The sequence below is a fragment of the Rhagoletis pomonella genome, unplaced genomic scaffold (genome assembly GCF_013731165.1).
Source record: "Rhagoletis pomonella isolate Grant_MI unplaced genomic scaffold, Rhpom_1.0 Rhpom_scaffold_00011, whole genome shotgun sequence".
NCBI classification, from domain to species: domain Eukaryota; kingdom Metazoa; phylum Arthropoda; class Insecta; order Diptera; family Tephritidae; genus Rhagoletis; species Rhagoletis pomonella.
Window position 1 is genome coordinate 10,340,485 of NW_023458565.1, and position 16,856 is coordinate 10,357,340.

Sequence of the window (16,856 nt, forward strand, 5' to 3'; positions counted from 1 at the left end):
AAGGTGTATATTGCTCACAGTACTTACATCTCTATTTCGAACACGCTCAAGTGCTTTAGTCAAAAGAGCTTTTCACCATGAAAGTTGGCCTTTCAAACTATCTTTCCTACTGTCTTTCAATTGTTTTATAAAAGACTTAAAACTCTTAACCAGAATTGCCCAGGGAAGCGTATCGGTGCTCTCAGCGCTCAGGCGATGCTTTTACTAACCAACCGTCCATCCTATGGTAGAATTGACTGCAGAGTCGAAGTCAGATCCGCTATGGCTATGTTACAGGACTAGAATGGAGTTTTTAATAGTTGCAGCTTGGGAAATGCATATATACTGTGTTTAACATTTTTGGAGTATGAGGATAGTACAGAGCAACTTTATAATACGTGTACCGCATCGCTGCACAAAACAAACTATTCAGATTCGTACAAGAGTCTTGACATTTTGCAGAAGAACAATGACTCCCCACATCCACCTTTTTCTGGATTTTTCCGGCGTAATCCTGTTCATTCCGATCAGCTTTTTATTTGCTAGTAGAAGCTACTCATTTGGTAACTATCTCACTTTAAGGTGACATTTTTCATTTCTACTGTCATGGACGGCTTTCTAACTGATTTAGCGTAGAATAAGGGGCATGAGATTCTAAAAGTTATGTAATCTGTTCTTACGTTTCTTAGTAAATTAGGGTTTCGTAATTTTAGGAATTCCCATCGCTTTTTTCAATATTTAATTCCTCTTTCCTGTAGTCTGCAAAGAATTTAATTTCTTTTAAATTGAAAATTGTTCGCATTTTATACTCGCATATGCTGCCACTACCACAGCCAATGATTCAGCTTATGTAATACCCAGTAGTGTAGTGAGCTTTCGCTGTCAATTGGCTTAATTAAAAAGTCATGTGGGCATTACTTTTGCCAACAAAATACCACTAAAACCACTGCCACAGGTCGAACTTAAATTGCCAACTATTAAGGACGAGCAGAGATGCAATGCGGATACATATGTGAGCCAAAAGTATGGGAACAATACAGATTTACTTTGACATACGAACATATGTATGTATGTAAGAACAATGAAAGACGACCGAAACAATACAACAGCGCACTGTACATACATATGTGTGTATATATGTATGTGCATTAGACCGTATCACCTTACAAGCAATTAAAATAAGTTAATTGTAAAAACAAATATTTTTGAATCAAGCTTTTTAAATATGAACGACATCGGACCATAAATACTGGTTTACCAGACTCGAGCGCCACCTAATGGCTAAATTTTTAGTATGTTCATTTCATATTTTCATGTAGTTAATATACGTTCTAAATATGAACCAAATCGGATATAAATACGGGATTTTCAAATATCTCCACTCCTGTGCCACCTATCAAGTCTTCATATCCGATTGTAAATGCCGAAGATATGACAAAAAATAAAAAAACAAGATCCCTAAGTTCGGATCGAAAAAAAATCGATATTGCCTTGCACAAATACTTTAGACTCAGGAGTGTATGGCGAACTTTTTTCGGTATACTCTAATGAACATACATACATACAGTGACTCAAACAAATGACCACGTGTTGATTTTCTTCAAATATTCGTAATGTTTTCCCAGCTAATTTTTTTTTTTATAAAAATATTGTCTAAGCTTTAACGAAAACCGTGTAAATCTCAGTTTCAAACTCAATACAAAATTCAAAAAATTTTCAATTTTTTATTCTGAATTTTTAGAAAATTTTTGGGTATGCAGTTTTTTAGCCCATATAGTTTTAGTCTAATGAAGTCCAAGTTTCAAACGGCTAAAAAATCGCGTTGATTTTTGAGAATTTTTTTATTGTGGGATTTTTGCATTTTTTACCTCGCTTATATTAGCTCGGTATGTAACTATGTAATATTGATGCGCCTAAAAGAAGCAGCGTTTTCCATTCTCAAATTACATACCTGATGACAGTGCGAATGGGAATTGCTTTAAATTTCAATTCTTAAAGTAACCTGATGATAGTGCGAATGGAAGTTTTAATAGCGAGGTTGTAGTTTTTTAAACTATATATTATATTTTCATATAAGTATAAATTTCTTATGAAATAAAATGCGAGAGACCGTCAGCAACAAAATTTCAAAATATCAACGCAAGTTTTTGTAAATTGCGCTTGTTATATTAAAAAACCCGAAAATTTGGCGAAATTTCCTAAATTTTGTATAAATTTTAAATCTGTGATTTACAGGGTTTTGGTTAAAGCTTAAAAGATATTTTTAATGAATATAACAAAAAAAATTTAGCTGGAAAAATATTACGAGTATTTAAAAAAAAACAACACGTGGTCATCTGTTTGAGTCACTGTATAAATATGTAGTCACATAAGTGTCAGTTTATGTGTGAAATGGACAATGTGAAGAAATACGATTGTTGTAATGATGCAATTTAGTGTTGTAGAAGAGAAGCATACATATGTATGTTCTGTATGCTTGTATGTATGTATATATGTGTATAGTATTTACTTCTGTCTGTTGTATAAGGATGTGAAAATCTTGCTGCGATATGGGTGAAGTGAGAAGATTGTAAATAAGTGTCCTTTACGAAAAAGTTTAATTTCAATGCCACTTCCTGTCACACAATGCCACTGTCGAGGGGCACATTCGTTGCCAGCCAGCACACGCCCGCAAATCCATTCAAGCTCACGTATCTACATACATGTCACAGCTTTCGAGTTGCGATGCACATACATACACACATGCAAGTTGTGCAATAAAATGCAAGGCGACAGAAAATAAAGAAATTAGAAGTGAACATTTATTGTATGCGAATGTGACTTGAATGGGCGTATTAAATAAATGGTGTATGGGTGAGAGGATTGCGAATGCATAAAATGCACCACTATGTGTTCAATAAATTTTCGTAAAAATGGTATGCATTGGAAATATTTGTTCTTGGACAATAATTCAGCTTTGCAATCAACTTTTGAGAACATTGATGCTAGCAATGTTTACTAAATATAACTGTATCGTGGTTTTTATGGTTTCGACTCGACTTTTGGTCTTCGTTGCGTTCCATGAAAGTAAAATCGGAATTTGCACGTTGAAGCATGTCCAAATTGACTTTTTCGCTTGCTGTCTTTGAAGAAAATTCAGTTAAATAGCATGAAAAACTATCGAGATCGTCTGATTTGGTTGGCTACTCTAAACCGACTTGTCGGCAGATGGCGCGCCAGCTTGGTAAGAACAGAACAGATATTGTTGTATTTACAAAAAAATCGATTAGCCCGGCGTTTTTCAGAATTGTACCACGGCATATCTGGACCCACACGATATATATTACCAAGTTAAATTCACGTGGCTTTCAAATTATTTAAAAAAAAACTCGCATTTATTTTGCTCTCGAATATTCTTTCGTCACAATTTTAGTAGTAATTTCTAAAAGAAAAAAAACGGCAACACAGGCTAAGGCAGCGAACGGAAGCAAGACAACTGCCAAGTTATCCAACCTTCTATTATTGAATCATGATTTTCGGCATGAAAATGTGCCTCTGAGCTGTATCTTTCTATTCATGTAAATTATTTGAATTAGATTTAGTAATTGGAATAATTCCAAAATGAATTTAAAATATTCGCAACACCTTCAAATGGCCTCAAACCATCAAATAACAATTGCATAAACCGTAATCTTCACCGACTTCACCGCACTATTCAAAGTTTTAAATTAGTAAAGAAACAGAAAAGGAGTTTTGTGCAACGTAGCGTATGAGTAACATAAAATTGTAATCATATAGAAATAAGAATGTATGCTTATAACGATATCCGACGGATGCCATCCGCATGGGTCTAATCCGGTTCGCACTGTCATAAACAGAGCGTGAGAATGATTAGTTCATTGTGTTCGGAACAAAAAGGATAAGAGGAAATGTTTTTAATACTAACAGGCCTACTATGCGCTGGTAAGAGCAATTTTGTAGAAGGTAACTAATAAAGTTCTCGTTTAATTTTTGTAAATAAAATTTTAAAATTTTTCGGCTTCAAAACATTCTGTAACCAGGAACGGATCCAAGAGATTGGGTTATGCGTATTGGTGCTCCGCTATTCCCATTAATCCGTTTTAATTTTTCCTTATTTGATATGAATTCCAATAATTTTGGTCAAATTACGTAAATTGGAGTATAACTTTGGTACAATTTTAACTAAACTTATTTTCAACTTTTCACTTTTCCCAAAAAACTGGCATTTGAACGCAGTTGTATAAGCCCTTTTTTTTATATCAAATATATGTACTACTTCTGCACCATTGTGACAAGGATACTAAAATCTGAGCATGTTTAACATGACCACCGAGTCACATCAAGTTCAATCGCATGGGGATGTCGTAAAATGCATTGTTCAAATAAAAAGACAGCTGCACATACTCAAATGTCCGTACATGCGACACGTTCATGGGACACGTTCGTGTGTGTTCTTATGAATGTATATACATATATCTATAGATACATAGTGACCGACAAAAAAGATAGTGTACATGCAGCATTAAATAAAAATGCTTTACAAAAATGAGCGGACCATTTCAACACTCTGTGCTATACAAAAAACAGAAATAGTCCAGAAAAACTATTGATTGTTAGGAAACTATAGTGCTTATCATAACTATATTATAAATATTTGAAAAATTGGCCCACTTATGTTTACATGTACATGTTTATCTCGGTAACCGCTTCATCAATTCCTCCTAAACACAGGCACAGTTGTTTAACCTGATAAAGTATACCAAACGGCTGAAAGTGTTTAAAATCGTTCAGTAACCACGCCCACATCCCATATAATGGAAATTTAGACATATACAAAATCTTCGATAAATCAGTAAATACTGCTGAAGCAATTTTATTAAAAATTCATATTTGAAATATGACTTTAGCGAAAAATACGTTTATAACAAATTTTTTCGAAAATGGGCTAGGCACCGCCCACTTATGTCCACATATGTGTATCTCGGTAACCGGTTCATGAAATTGTATCAAACTTGGCACATTTATTGCACTTAACACATAATTAATTAATTAATTAAAAGCAAGGCATTGAGAATTTTTGAAATCGCCCTAAAATTACGCCCACTTTTCATATAACGGTAAATTTCAGAAATGCTGAATCTTCAATATTTCGAAATTGAGGGACGCTAATTTACTTGCATTCGCATTCGCTATGCGAATAATTCGTATTGGCATCAATTGATACGAATGTTTTGCGAATGCACTATAATATTGTTGAAATGGCTCCAAGTCTGTCTAACCAGGGTGCGGAAAATAGCCGGCTTTTAGTGCTAAAAGTCTTATAAACAACCTATAAATAATTTTATAATACTCCAGCGAAAGCGAAGACTCGGATGTATCTAGAATTAGGAGACATTAAAAAATATGAAATTAAAGCTCAATTGAAGGCATATCTTAAAGAAAAACGAGATCATCTCGGTGGTGGAAAAGTAAACTAAAATACGACAAATTGACAGATCTGGGCCGCAAATATTTGAGCGCTCCACCCGCCAGCGTTCCAAGTGAGCAATTGTTCAGTGCAGCCGGCCTCTAAGAAATCGCCTCATGGGAGAAAAGACAGCAAAATTATTTTTTTTTGAAATACAATATGCCCCTTTTGAACTTTGACTACTACACTGTATTGGTTAAGCACTCGTTCAATGTTCTAATAACTTACAAAATTTGTAAGTAATAAAAACGATGTTATTCCTAACATTCGTATTCGCACATTCGCATTCGCATTCGTGAATGTAGAAAATATGACATTCAAAACATCCCTACTTACAACTATCTCTTAAAAAGAAATAAGATTATTGAGGAGCGTGGGAGCGTGTTAATGCCCACTTATAACTATATAACGTTATCTCATTAAGTCTAACTGAACATACTATGTTTGAAATAAGGGGACAGTAGTTTTTCGAAATACTGAAAAACTATATTTAATAAGTGCGCCGGGTATTTAATGTTCGGCTTCGCCCGAATTTAGACGTTTTTACTTGTTATTATTTAATTTTATATGCTTCTTTATAAAACTATAATTCATTAGATAACATAAATTATATAAATGAAGGCGCTGTGCAATTTCCTCCATGGGTCATTCTATTGAAAAGAGAAAAACGACATAAATTTAAATATTTATGCCCTAATTATCTCCATTCCAGTAGTAACCTCTTTTTAAATGGCTACATTTCATTAACCCGAGGGAAAATATTAAAAAAAAAATCAAAAGAAGCTGTAATTTTTGTCTATGGAACCTTTTATTTCATGCATAATTACTTTACACCAGTCTCAAGGAGATGTCCCACCAGTCACAACTTTAAATATTTTTTAATATACATATCAATGAAGATTATATAAACCTTATTTTTATTGAAAACATCGTTCGTGAAAATTAAGTGTTTTGGCTAAAAATCGTCTTTGAGAGCAAAAGGGTAAAATGGAGTTCTCAGTTCAGTATTCCACCGGTCACATTCATTCAAATGATAGTGACAGAAAACTAAGAAATCGTTTGGTATTTTTGTTAAAGCAATTTTATACATTAGTTATCGTTCTATGTTAAAAAATATCTTTTGCTGTTGTATAAGTTCCGACGACCATAGTTAAAATTCACAATTGATCACATTCACAATGTCACAATGGGATGGCCCCCCCTATAAAAAACTTGTCGAACACACTTTGTATGGAAGAAAATGAGTGACACAGACCGACAAACTAAAAATGCGAAAAATCAACGGTATTTCGTGCCCACTTCAAACTTGCACTTTATTATACTGGAATTGAATGGGCTATAAAAAAAATTTACATTTTGATGCAACTTCTTTGTGTGATTTTTATTGAAATGGAATATATTTTTATAAAAAAAATAATTAAATTTAATTAATAGAAAAAAAATATACAAAACTGTCAATAAATATGTGGGTGTCGTATAGATATGATAAGCACTGTAGCTGGTTTTTATTTGAAATGAAACCCCTTTCTAAATAATCACCAAACTTGAACAACGTGAGTATTTTTCGCATGTACATACGGAGGCTTCTCCTCTTCAAAATGAGATATATTTCATTAAAGAAATATTAAATGCTATATCGTTTGGTAACAGAAGAATACCTTTTAGAAATAAGTAAATTATCATTTTTTATGCTGTTAATGCTGTCCATTCTTTGTCTTTTATTTACTTCGTTATAACGTTTTTCCAACTACGTCCATACTTGTTTTTGTACGAGTTTCTTCATACCCAAATTCTAAATTCCATCAATTTGTCTGACAGCGAATTGAAGCCAAAAGCAATTAAAGCTGCCGCCAATCTATTAACCTTTCTTTTTACTAACCATCTTTTTTAAAAAAATTTGTGGTTAGGAACGAGAAACAAAAAATTAGAATCTTTTCAAGCCACCGACGTCTATTAAGCTCCTTACTTACCCTCTACTCTGACTTTCTTTAGCCTGCCAATCATCAATATGTAACACTGCCACAAATTTAATTGGCTAATTGGTTCCATCCCACAAATATTACAAAAGGGTACAAGGAGTATGTGTATACAAATATGTAGCTTAAATTGTTTATTTTCCTTGTTTCTTGTTAATTTATGTTTTATTAAGTTTTAGTTCCGAAAATTGTGTAGTTTTTCGATTTACCCTAAGCTTCCTTTTCGGTTGAGCTGGGCTACTGGCAATTTTTCAGCTGATCGCACTCAATTTGTATTAAAAAGAGTTTGCATGTGTGTCTTTAAATGAGAAAACTGGCATCAATTGGTTGGCCATTTCAGGGGTACAAGCAGTTGTGTACATTTATAGCGCATTCATACATACACAGAAACTTCGAACAGGCTAATTCCTCAACATTTATTTTACATATTACGATTTTCGCGAAAATATTTGAGAAAAATATTAAGATTTACGTGAGCTAGACCGATTTCAAAAAATCTCAAAAATTCTAGCTTTTTGCAGATAAATGTGGCCGAGTAGATCTAGGGTTCGATCCCTAGTCCGAGCAACATTTACATACATACGTATACATAGATATGTATAAGAAAACAAAAATTTTCTAACAAACCTACGAGTATATTTCTGCCATGAAAAAACAGCTTTCCATAAAATCCATTTGCCGTTCAGAGGCGGCGTAAAACTATAGCTCCCTTAATTTGTGTAGAAACAACAAGACGCGCACCACAAATTGAAGGAGAAGCTCGGCCAAACACTTAGTAAAAGTGTACGCGCAAAAATATTATTATTTTAAAAATAGTTTTGCCAAAAATTCCCTGAGATAATAGAAGACTTTAAGCTCAAATGATTTGCATGAAAATATTTGAATTTTTTTTTTTTTTTTTATATGTGTAGTGTTGCATCTTATTCGCTCGTTTTCTAAATGTGTTTAAATTTTTACCAAGGGTGCGTACATATAGTATGTATATGTTAACTTTAAAGCCGTTTTTCTCGAGTTTTTTTGATTTTTTGGCTTATCGCACAAATATATCGATATGTAGATTGAATGGCACCGGATGAAATGACCCCACTTATTGAAGGTGGCTCGTTGTTTCCGCCACTGTCTGCTGTCTACTTTGAGGCAAACGATTTTTGAATCACCATTTAAACGAGCGATTTTTTTTTTGGCAATTTTGAATCGCCTGCAAAATAGCTTCATGTAAATGCTGGCTAAAAGTGCAGTCGTTTAAGATCACAATTTAAAAACAATGCTGTCGCAGAGTATGCGGTATATGAGCTTAACTAGGTGTAAGTTTTGACTCTATCCCCTTCCCCCCTCCTCCGTTGATTAAAAGTCCCCTCGATGTCGAAAAAGGACCCACAGTGAAGTCTTTATGTGTGTTTCCTCTATCGACTTAACAATCGTGTGCTAAGCTGTCTCGACCCAAGCATATTAAACTCCTGGTAGGCGATCAGGAAGCATACTATTTCTTATAAGTAGTAGATAAATCATCCTCTTTAGGATCTTAAGGAGAAACAAAGAAATTCTGTGCAATTTTACCTATACTAATCCTTGTTCAAAAAAATAAGGTCATTGGGTACAAAATTTTCAAAGTAATTATTTGGGTTTTCCAGCAAGGCATTTTTAAATCCTTATACCAGATTTCCACTGGTACATAAGTTTGGACATCAAAAAGTACTTTCGTCATTGTGGTACAAAAAATTATAAAGTTCGTTTTTTTTATTTTTGTTATTATTTTTTTTTGCGTTGAGTGCCTAGTGGGAATTCCATATTATTCCGGATATCCACAGGTAATTAAATGACGAAAATTTCAATCACAAAGCTGGCATTTGAAAACATGTGTGTCATGATGCCGAATTTCCACTAGACAACAAATGTGTGCCTTTTACAAAATGTCATGTGGAACTGGCATGATCACTATTTTTATGAATGACCAACATTGTGATTAAAACTTTTGTCATTTAATGTCTAGTCGAAATTCGCCATAACGTTTATGAAAAAGGTCATTAGTTTTTGGTTTCAATATCGTATTTTAGCCACATATTTTTTTGTCACTTCAATGCCTAGTGGAAATACGGCATTACACTTTTTGTAAATTGGGTTTTAGTTAAAAAAGAAAAATGCATCCACTCCATCTGAGCGGAGCTCTTGCTATACAAAACTCATAGGAGATTTTTTTTTTTCATTTATTCCTTTAATATTTCGTTGAATAATTTTTGTGCTGGCTCTGTAGTTTTGCCACGCAGTGTATGATAATGATTTATTATTCACATCCTTGTGACTCGACAGTATATTACAGTAAATTTTTGCAACTTCCAAAGCCTTCAAAAAATACTTCCACAATTTTTAAAATAGAGCCACCTTTATCAGTAAAACCAACCACCTCTTCATCGAGCTGACGCACAAATTAACCGCTACTTGTGCTCAGATATTGATAACTTCGCCTGTAACATTTTGAACTTCGACATCGGTGCTTTTTGCAAAACTTAAATTTTCTAGAAGCTTATATCTTGCTTTAACATATTTTCAAACTTATGTCAATAAAACATCAACTTAACCCTGCTATTTTTCCTTCTCTTCCCGCTTGCAGGTTCCATCGGCCATGACAAATGCAAGGGCAGCAAACGACACTTGCAACAGCAGCCACGACAGCAGCAACATCAGCGAAAAACTCATTTTCCAAATGCAACCAATACAATTTTGCGCTCGAACAGCAAAAGCGGCTACAGCAACAACAGCAGCAAAAGTTCGAGCGTGATGGTATAAAAACGAGAAAATGAAATACAAGAAAATAAGTGGATGAAAAACCAAAACAATAAAAAATCAACAAAAAAACTTCAAAACTTTTTTGAATAAAAAAAATGGAATAAAAAAATTGGAAAACAAATGCTCAAAGGCGGCAAAGAAACAAGAAAATAAACAAAAAAATGCGAATTAGATTGTGGCAAGCAAGCAAAATGGAAACAGTAAAAAGAAACCGAAAAAAAGAAAGAAAGCAAAAAGAGAAAATAAAGACAAATTGCGAAAAATGGCAAATAAATTTTTACTTCTACAATAAAAGTAAATAAAATATAAAGTTAATAAGAATTGAAAGTAAGTTAAAGCATAGAAAACAAATAAACAAGCGAAAGTAGCAGCAAAGAAGTTTAACAAAAAAAATACAGAGGATATCAAGAAAGTTAAAATAATAAAAATGCAAAAACAATGGCAGTTGAAACAAATTGTAGGCAACCAAGCCAATAAATATAGTCGACGACAGCCGCCGAGGTAGCGCCAGCAGCAGATGCTCTAAAAGCAGCGGCAAACAACAACAAAAATAAGAACAAGAGCTACAACAAAAAGAAGTAACTGGTAACGACATAGTACTTTGGGGTTTCAACAATAGCAACAACAAGCAAACAAGTAACAACCAACACCAGCAAGGATAACAAGCTGCATTGAGTAGCGTAACCTGGCAACATTTGTCCAGCCATGCTGACATTTTCAACTTACGGCGCGCTTAAATATTTATCGTTGCCAGGAAATCCACTTTGCGTAATACAAACAACAACAACAGCAACAGCGAACAAAACGAGTTTTGTTGCCAGTCAGCCGAAGCCGTGCCGTGCCGTGCTGATGAAAGCAAGTGATGAGCAGAGCAGCAAATTGTGGCACTTAAAATTACTTAGGACGAGTTTAGAGCTAAAGCCACACAAACAAAACAAAACAAAAAAATATTCATTCCAATACCAACAACTAACAAGAAGAAGAATAACAACAACAACAAAAACCAGCGACGACAACTATAAAAAAGGCAGATGGCTTAAAATTGTTTGAAGATTTGACGATAAATGCGCGACAGCAGCAGCAAATAGTGATAAAATTAAAACAACAATGGCAGCAACAACAACAACAACAGTTGCAGCACTCACTCAACATTGACAACAATAACAATTACCAGTGCTGTAATAACAACGACGCCAACAACAGCCAGTAAGGATACTACAACAAGCGGACTACATACATACATATTTCAATTTGTCCATCTCCGACTGTCGACCGTCAAAACTTGAATGTGGCGCACTTTTGGGCATTTATAGTACACTTAAGCACATTATTGTTATTTATTATGTTGTATTTACAAAAGCCTTCCGTCGACATTCAGCTACATATATATAGTATATCGCATGCGGTAGCCGACACAACCCAACAACAAACGCCCACCCACCCAACCGCCTCACTCACATTCAATCAAGTAAAATCATTCAACTATTCAAACGTAAATGGAAAGTTTTCTCCTTGTCTATATATGCGAAATTGTTTCAGAAGAATTCTCTCTGCGTTTTCCTCTTTGTATTGTAAAAGTTGCATTGTTGTATTGTTGTTTAATTTTTGTAACGCTTGTTTACATTTTCCGCAAAATGATAATGGAAGCTGTGAAAAGTAGCAGATATTTTGTTTTGTTTCGTTTTTTTTTTTATTTGTTTGTTTAATGTAATTTGTAACTAGCAAACGTAATTGTAATTCATACAATAAACTTATTTTATGTAAAACCTAAAGTTTCTTAGTTAAAAACAGAAAATAAAACCGTTAAGTACACACTTAGAACAATGACAGCGTTTGTGTGTAATGGAATGGAAAGTAAATTTTTCGCCCTAAGTAGCATTTACTCACGCCGAATAGAAGACGAGACAGCAAAAAGTGTGAGCTCGCTTTTTAAAAACTTTGATGGCCAAGTGGCGGTGGGATGCTACAGATTTATGGTTTTGTTTATAAAAAAATAAAAGTGGTTTAAAGAGCTATAAAGATTGAAATTTTCACTCAGCTCTTCTTTATTTTTTATGAATTTGAATGTTAAACTTTGCACAATAAAGTGGTGTAAATATTTTACGCTTTTGGTTTTGATCTTACAAGCATTTCGAACTTTTGAGCTTTTAATTTATACTTGAAACGAATTTTTAAATATTTGTAAAAGTTTCGAAACTTTCAATGGCCTCAAGGCTTTTTCAAGTTTTAGTGAATACTTTTTAGATAAGTTTTCATAAATATTAGCCGCCGTTGATTTGTCGACACTTAAATGGAGAGTCGCGAAACGAGCGAGCACCTGACACAAACCACTCGCAATCAGTGTTGCCACAATGACTTTTTATTTGGTACCAACATCACCAAAAAAGTCACCAAATTCCATAAAAAATTACCAAAGTTATTGTACTTGCAAGCTTTTCGGGCAATCAGCGTGCTATTCAGCTAAAGTTTTTAAAGCCGCATGAGCTTCGAAAGACACAACATCGGAAAATCTTGGCGTGGATTCTAAAATTAATGTGATTAAAGGGTGTGTAGCCAAAAAGCAACTGAAGGTACTGATCATTCATCCCACATCAACCGACATGGAAACTTGAACCAAACTGAAAATTAAAATATCAAATTTTATGAAAGAAAAAATTACCAATTTTGGTAAAAAATTACCAAAAAATCGGCAACGCTACTCACAAAAGTAAAACTTGTCGAAGAGAGGACCACTTAAAAGTTAGGCCACTTTAATAAGGCATACCCAACGGTCGGACTTTGCTCCGATGGGAGTATATTTGCTCCTCCTTTTGGAAAAAAAATTGAATCTACTCCACTTGACTTAAAATCTACTCCGATTTTTTACATTTAAATTCTGGTAATATTATTGACAAGTTTTTCACTACCATTTTAACTTGGAGCGCGTAAACTGCGTACATATTTAACAACTAGCTGAAATTTTATTGGCTAATTTTAGTTTAGCTCGAGCGTTTAAACTGAAAAACTGCTCCTAAACGAATTTTCTTAATTGGCTCTCTTTAGCACATACAATGCAAAACTGAGTACATGGTGATTTGTGTTACATATTTGCAAGGTTTTTAAATTTTCATAAAAATTTTGAACTTTCTTATCTGAATTTTAAGCTTCTGAAAAATAGCATTGATTTTTATTATTTTTTTTTTTTGCTAACGGGTTTCTGCACTTGTGAATTTCTTATGGAAGAAAATGCGCAAGACACCGTTTGCAAATAAATTGCCCTTGTTGGATGAAAAAACCACAAAAGCCGTCAGCAAAAAAAAAAAAATATTTAAAAAAATGCCGCGATTTTTGAGCCGCTTAAAAATTCTACTTTAGTATACTACATAAAATGTACCAGAACAGAAAGTCAGATTAAAAAGTTTAAAATGTTGCTGAAAACTTGTTGAATTTTTTTATCTCTGTATACAAATTTAACGTTTGATTTACATATATCTTTAAGGCCAAGGCACATTGAACAGGTAGTATCAGTAGAGCAGCTGGTTAAATTTTTTTTTTCAAATTATTTGGTCTCGAAAATGTCAAACATTTAAAATTTTTTCTCACAACAATTCTAAATTGTTAAAATTTAACTGCATGTGAAATATTTTTCCATACAAAACAAGCGATTGAATTGCAGCTTTTGGAACGTTCGCCCAACTCCGCAGCACAACCGCTGATTACTGGGCCTTGCAAAGAATGGATCAATGATTCGAGAAGCAAACAAATTTACTAATGGCGATTTCGTTTCTATGAAAAAATGTTGCCTTCTCATTGCCCTCTTCTCAGTGTTTGTGCGTTGAGGGCAAAGAGAAGGTTGCATTTTTCGGTAGAAACGAAATCGGCATAAGAAAGAAAGTTGCAAAAATTTTTAATTTTTCCAATTTAATTTTTTTATTTTATTTTTTTTTTTTTTGTATTTCACGTGGCACACTCTGATTTAGGAAAAAATCAGAAGAGTTTTTGACGCTTTCGATACTAGAAGCAAAACCAAAATACACCCAAATGTTTTTGCTCTAACCTATTAGAATTGCCTTGGCTAAAGCATAAACACAATTTTTATAAAAAAAAAAAATAAGGAACAAATTTTAACTTCAAAAACCTGCCAAATATTTAACTAAAACCACCATGTACTCAGTTTTGCACTATAGTGTACTTATTTGAAATTTTAAATCAGGGTACGAAAATAAACTGTACAAAACAATTCCCATTTGTTCACCGATCATCATATCATTTGTGGTTTTGTACAGTTTTGTACATAGTCAGAAACAAATTGTAAGATTCACTGTCATTTTCCCCAACGAGAAACGTTTGCTTTTCGTTTGTGACAATTGTACCATAGGGTACGTTTTATATGTATGCAAACGTTTCAATTACGTGAAAAATATTTTTTTCTGTAAATTTTCATATCCAATTCAATTAAAAAACATGTACTACATACATACATACATATATTTTTCTCTGCACGATTCATTTCGTTTGTTGTTTCGTCTGTAACTACTAAACTACTGTAGTGTACTATCGCAAAGTGAACTCAGCCGTTTTGTTTTCGTATTGTACCGAACTGTTGAAGTAATAAACGAAACGAAATAGTAACGTACACTATAGTTTATTTTCGTACACTGTTTTACATAATAAGTAATGATTTTTTTTCTGTTAAGTGTTGATATTGCTTAATTTTTCCGTCTCGGACTTTGAATTCCAAAATGGATCCTTTTATTTTATAGTGGAATTATGTTGGTCATGATTTTATTTAACACTTCTTGCGTTCCGAAAAAAAATAGTTGAATATCCTTTTTAACTGAAATAAGACCCTAATGCCGCAAAAGTTGAAAAGGCCATCAAAGACCAGTTACCAGTTCCAGTCAAACGATTTCATAGATATTTCACACACAAGCTAGCTTCTTCAAATTAATCACACAGTGGTACATTGTGGATGTATTTTCAGTTCAGTTTTTGGGTGAGCTGAGTGTTCTTAGTGGATCCCTAACATGTACCACAACTGGTCTTTAGTTTCGTCAAGAATTAGTGCGGAGGCAAAAATTTTAAATCGTGCGCTTTTGGAAGTATTTTGCGAGTCTTAGTAATTTGTTGAGCTTTTGGTTCTGGAAGCCTGCACCAATTTTTTAGGATAAGCTATAAATATAAAATACACAGAAGTTGCCACTCCCGCAGCCATTTTCTAATTATCGCCAAATAAATTGTATACATAGTTGTCGCTTCATCCTCTTCTTCTTTACTCTCGTTTTCAGTATTTGATTACGTCACGACCGATTGCTCTAAGCTCGATTGCCGCATTTTGTATTTTATCATTCTCAAATTAATACTAAAGTCTCTTGAGTAAAAAAACATCATCAAAAGATTGATTTGTGCGAATCGGTGTTCTAAAAGAAGCCACGAGCCACTAGACGAAGTATGTAATCTGATGAGCTTTAATTTGTGTAAAAATAAAAATCCAATTCTAGGATCCGCCATTCTAGAATGCTTTTGGAAGTTCAGGTTGGCCTGTGGAAACAATTTGGTGAAGAAACTTTTTCGCTCGTCCTGCAACAATATGATTTTCGTCCGCAAGCAGTGCGAAAAGTTTGCCAAGTAATATTAAGAAACTAGAAATTTTGTTTTCATTGGTTCAATGTATCAAAAATCGATTATTTTTTCAAATGAATTTGACGAAATTCTTAGTGCCGACGGCTAGAAGTTAATTGCCGAATGTGAGTTATCTTGCTCCCTAATGTAAGGTGGATCACCCTCTATAAATAAAAATGGTACTAATTTTCCAAGGGAATTTAAAAAAAAAATACATTTTAAGACTTCCGCGAAAATATTTCGGAAAAATAATAAAGATTTTTGTGAACTGTACCCATTTGAACACACCTCCAAAAATGGAATTTTTTTATAAGCAAATTTGTTTTTTTTTTTTGTTCAAAAAATATTTATTCTAGCAAATCACGCAAATGATACAGCATTTAAGCTTAGTAAGTCTGCATACAAATTTTTAAAAATTGTATCAACGGAATTAAAATAATGCGCCTTTGGGAGGTATTTTCAAATTCGTCCAGCTCACTTTAAACTTAATATTTTTTCGAAATATTTTGTCGTAAGTCTTAAAATATAATACATTTTATAAAACCGCAGCTTATTTTGGTGAGGCACCCTAATGTGCTTAGATACTTTTCGTTTCTTAGCTCAATTCTTTTGGAACTATTATCTATGATCTTATTTTAAAAATTGTTGCCTGACTGTGTTTTCGGTCAGCTGCTGCTCGGTGTCAACTTTTTCGTTAGCCGCTTTGGGTTGCATTTTTATTGACTTTTTAACTGTCAAAAATTTACCTTTCAGACAATTGCTAACAATAAATCAAACGATGTGAATTTAATACTTATTACAAAGTAAAGTGAATAAAAAATGGTTGCAAATTTTTTTTTTTAATATTTTAATGTTTCCATAACTATTTGGTCGACTGTGTTCACGGAAAATTTTATTGTTTTACACATAACTAGTCGTTTGGCCAATTAAAAAAAAACATGATTGTAAACACTTGTTGCGACTAAACTTAAAAATTCATAACATTTTTTTGGTTTTCGTTTTTGTTTTTATTTTTTCTGTTTTATGTTGTAATTTTTATTTTTTTTTTT

The 16,856-nt window shown here is 33.3% G+C and overlaps 1 protein-coding gene across 6 annotated transcripts in view; it reads left to right on the forward strand.

Annotated features, from left to right (window-relative positions):
• The window catches only part of LOC118746601 (neurogenic protein mastermind), a 245,926-nt gene extending 232,674 nt beyond the window's left edge, over positions 1 to 13,252 (forward strand). For all 6 annotated transcript variants that reach the window (XM_036480444.1, XM_036480443.1, XM_036480445.1 and 3 more), the window contains one exon: positions 10,031 to 13,252. In XM_036480444.1, coding sequence (XP_036336337.1) covers positions 10,031 to 10,046 — 16 coding nt within the window. In that variant the 3' untranslated portion in view covers positions 10,047 to 13,252. The remainder of the gene's footprint in view (positions 1 to 10,030) is intronic.
• The last annotated feature ends 3,604 nt before the right edge of the window (positions 13,253 to 16,856 follow it).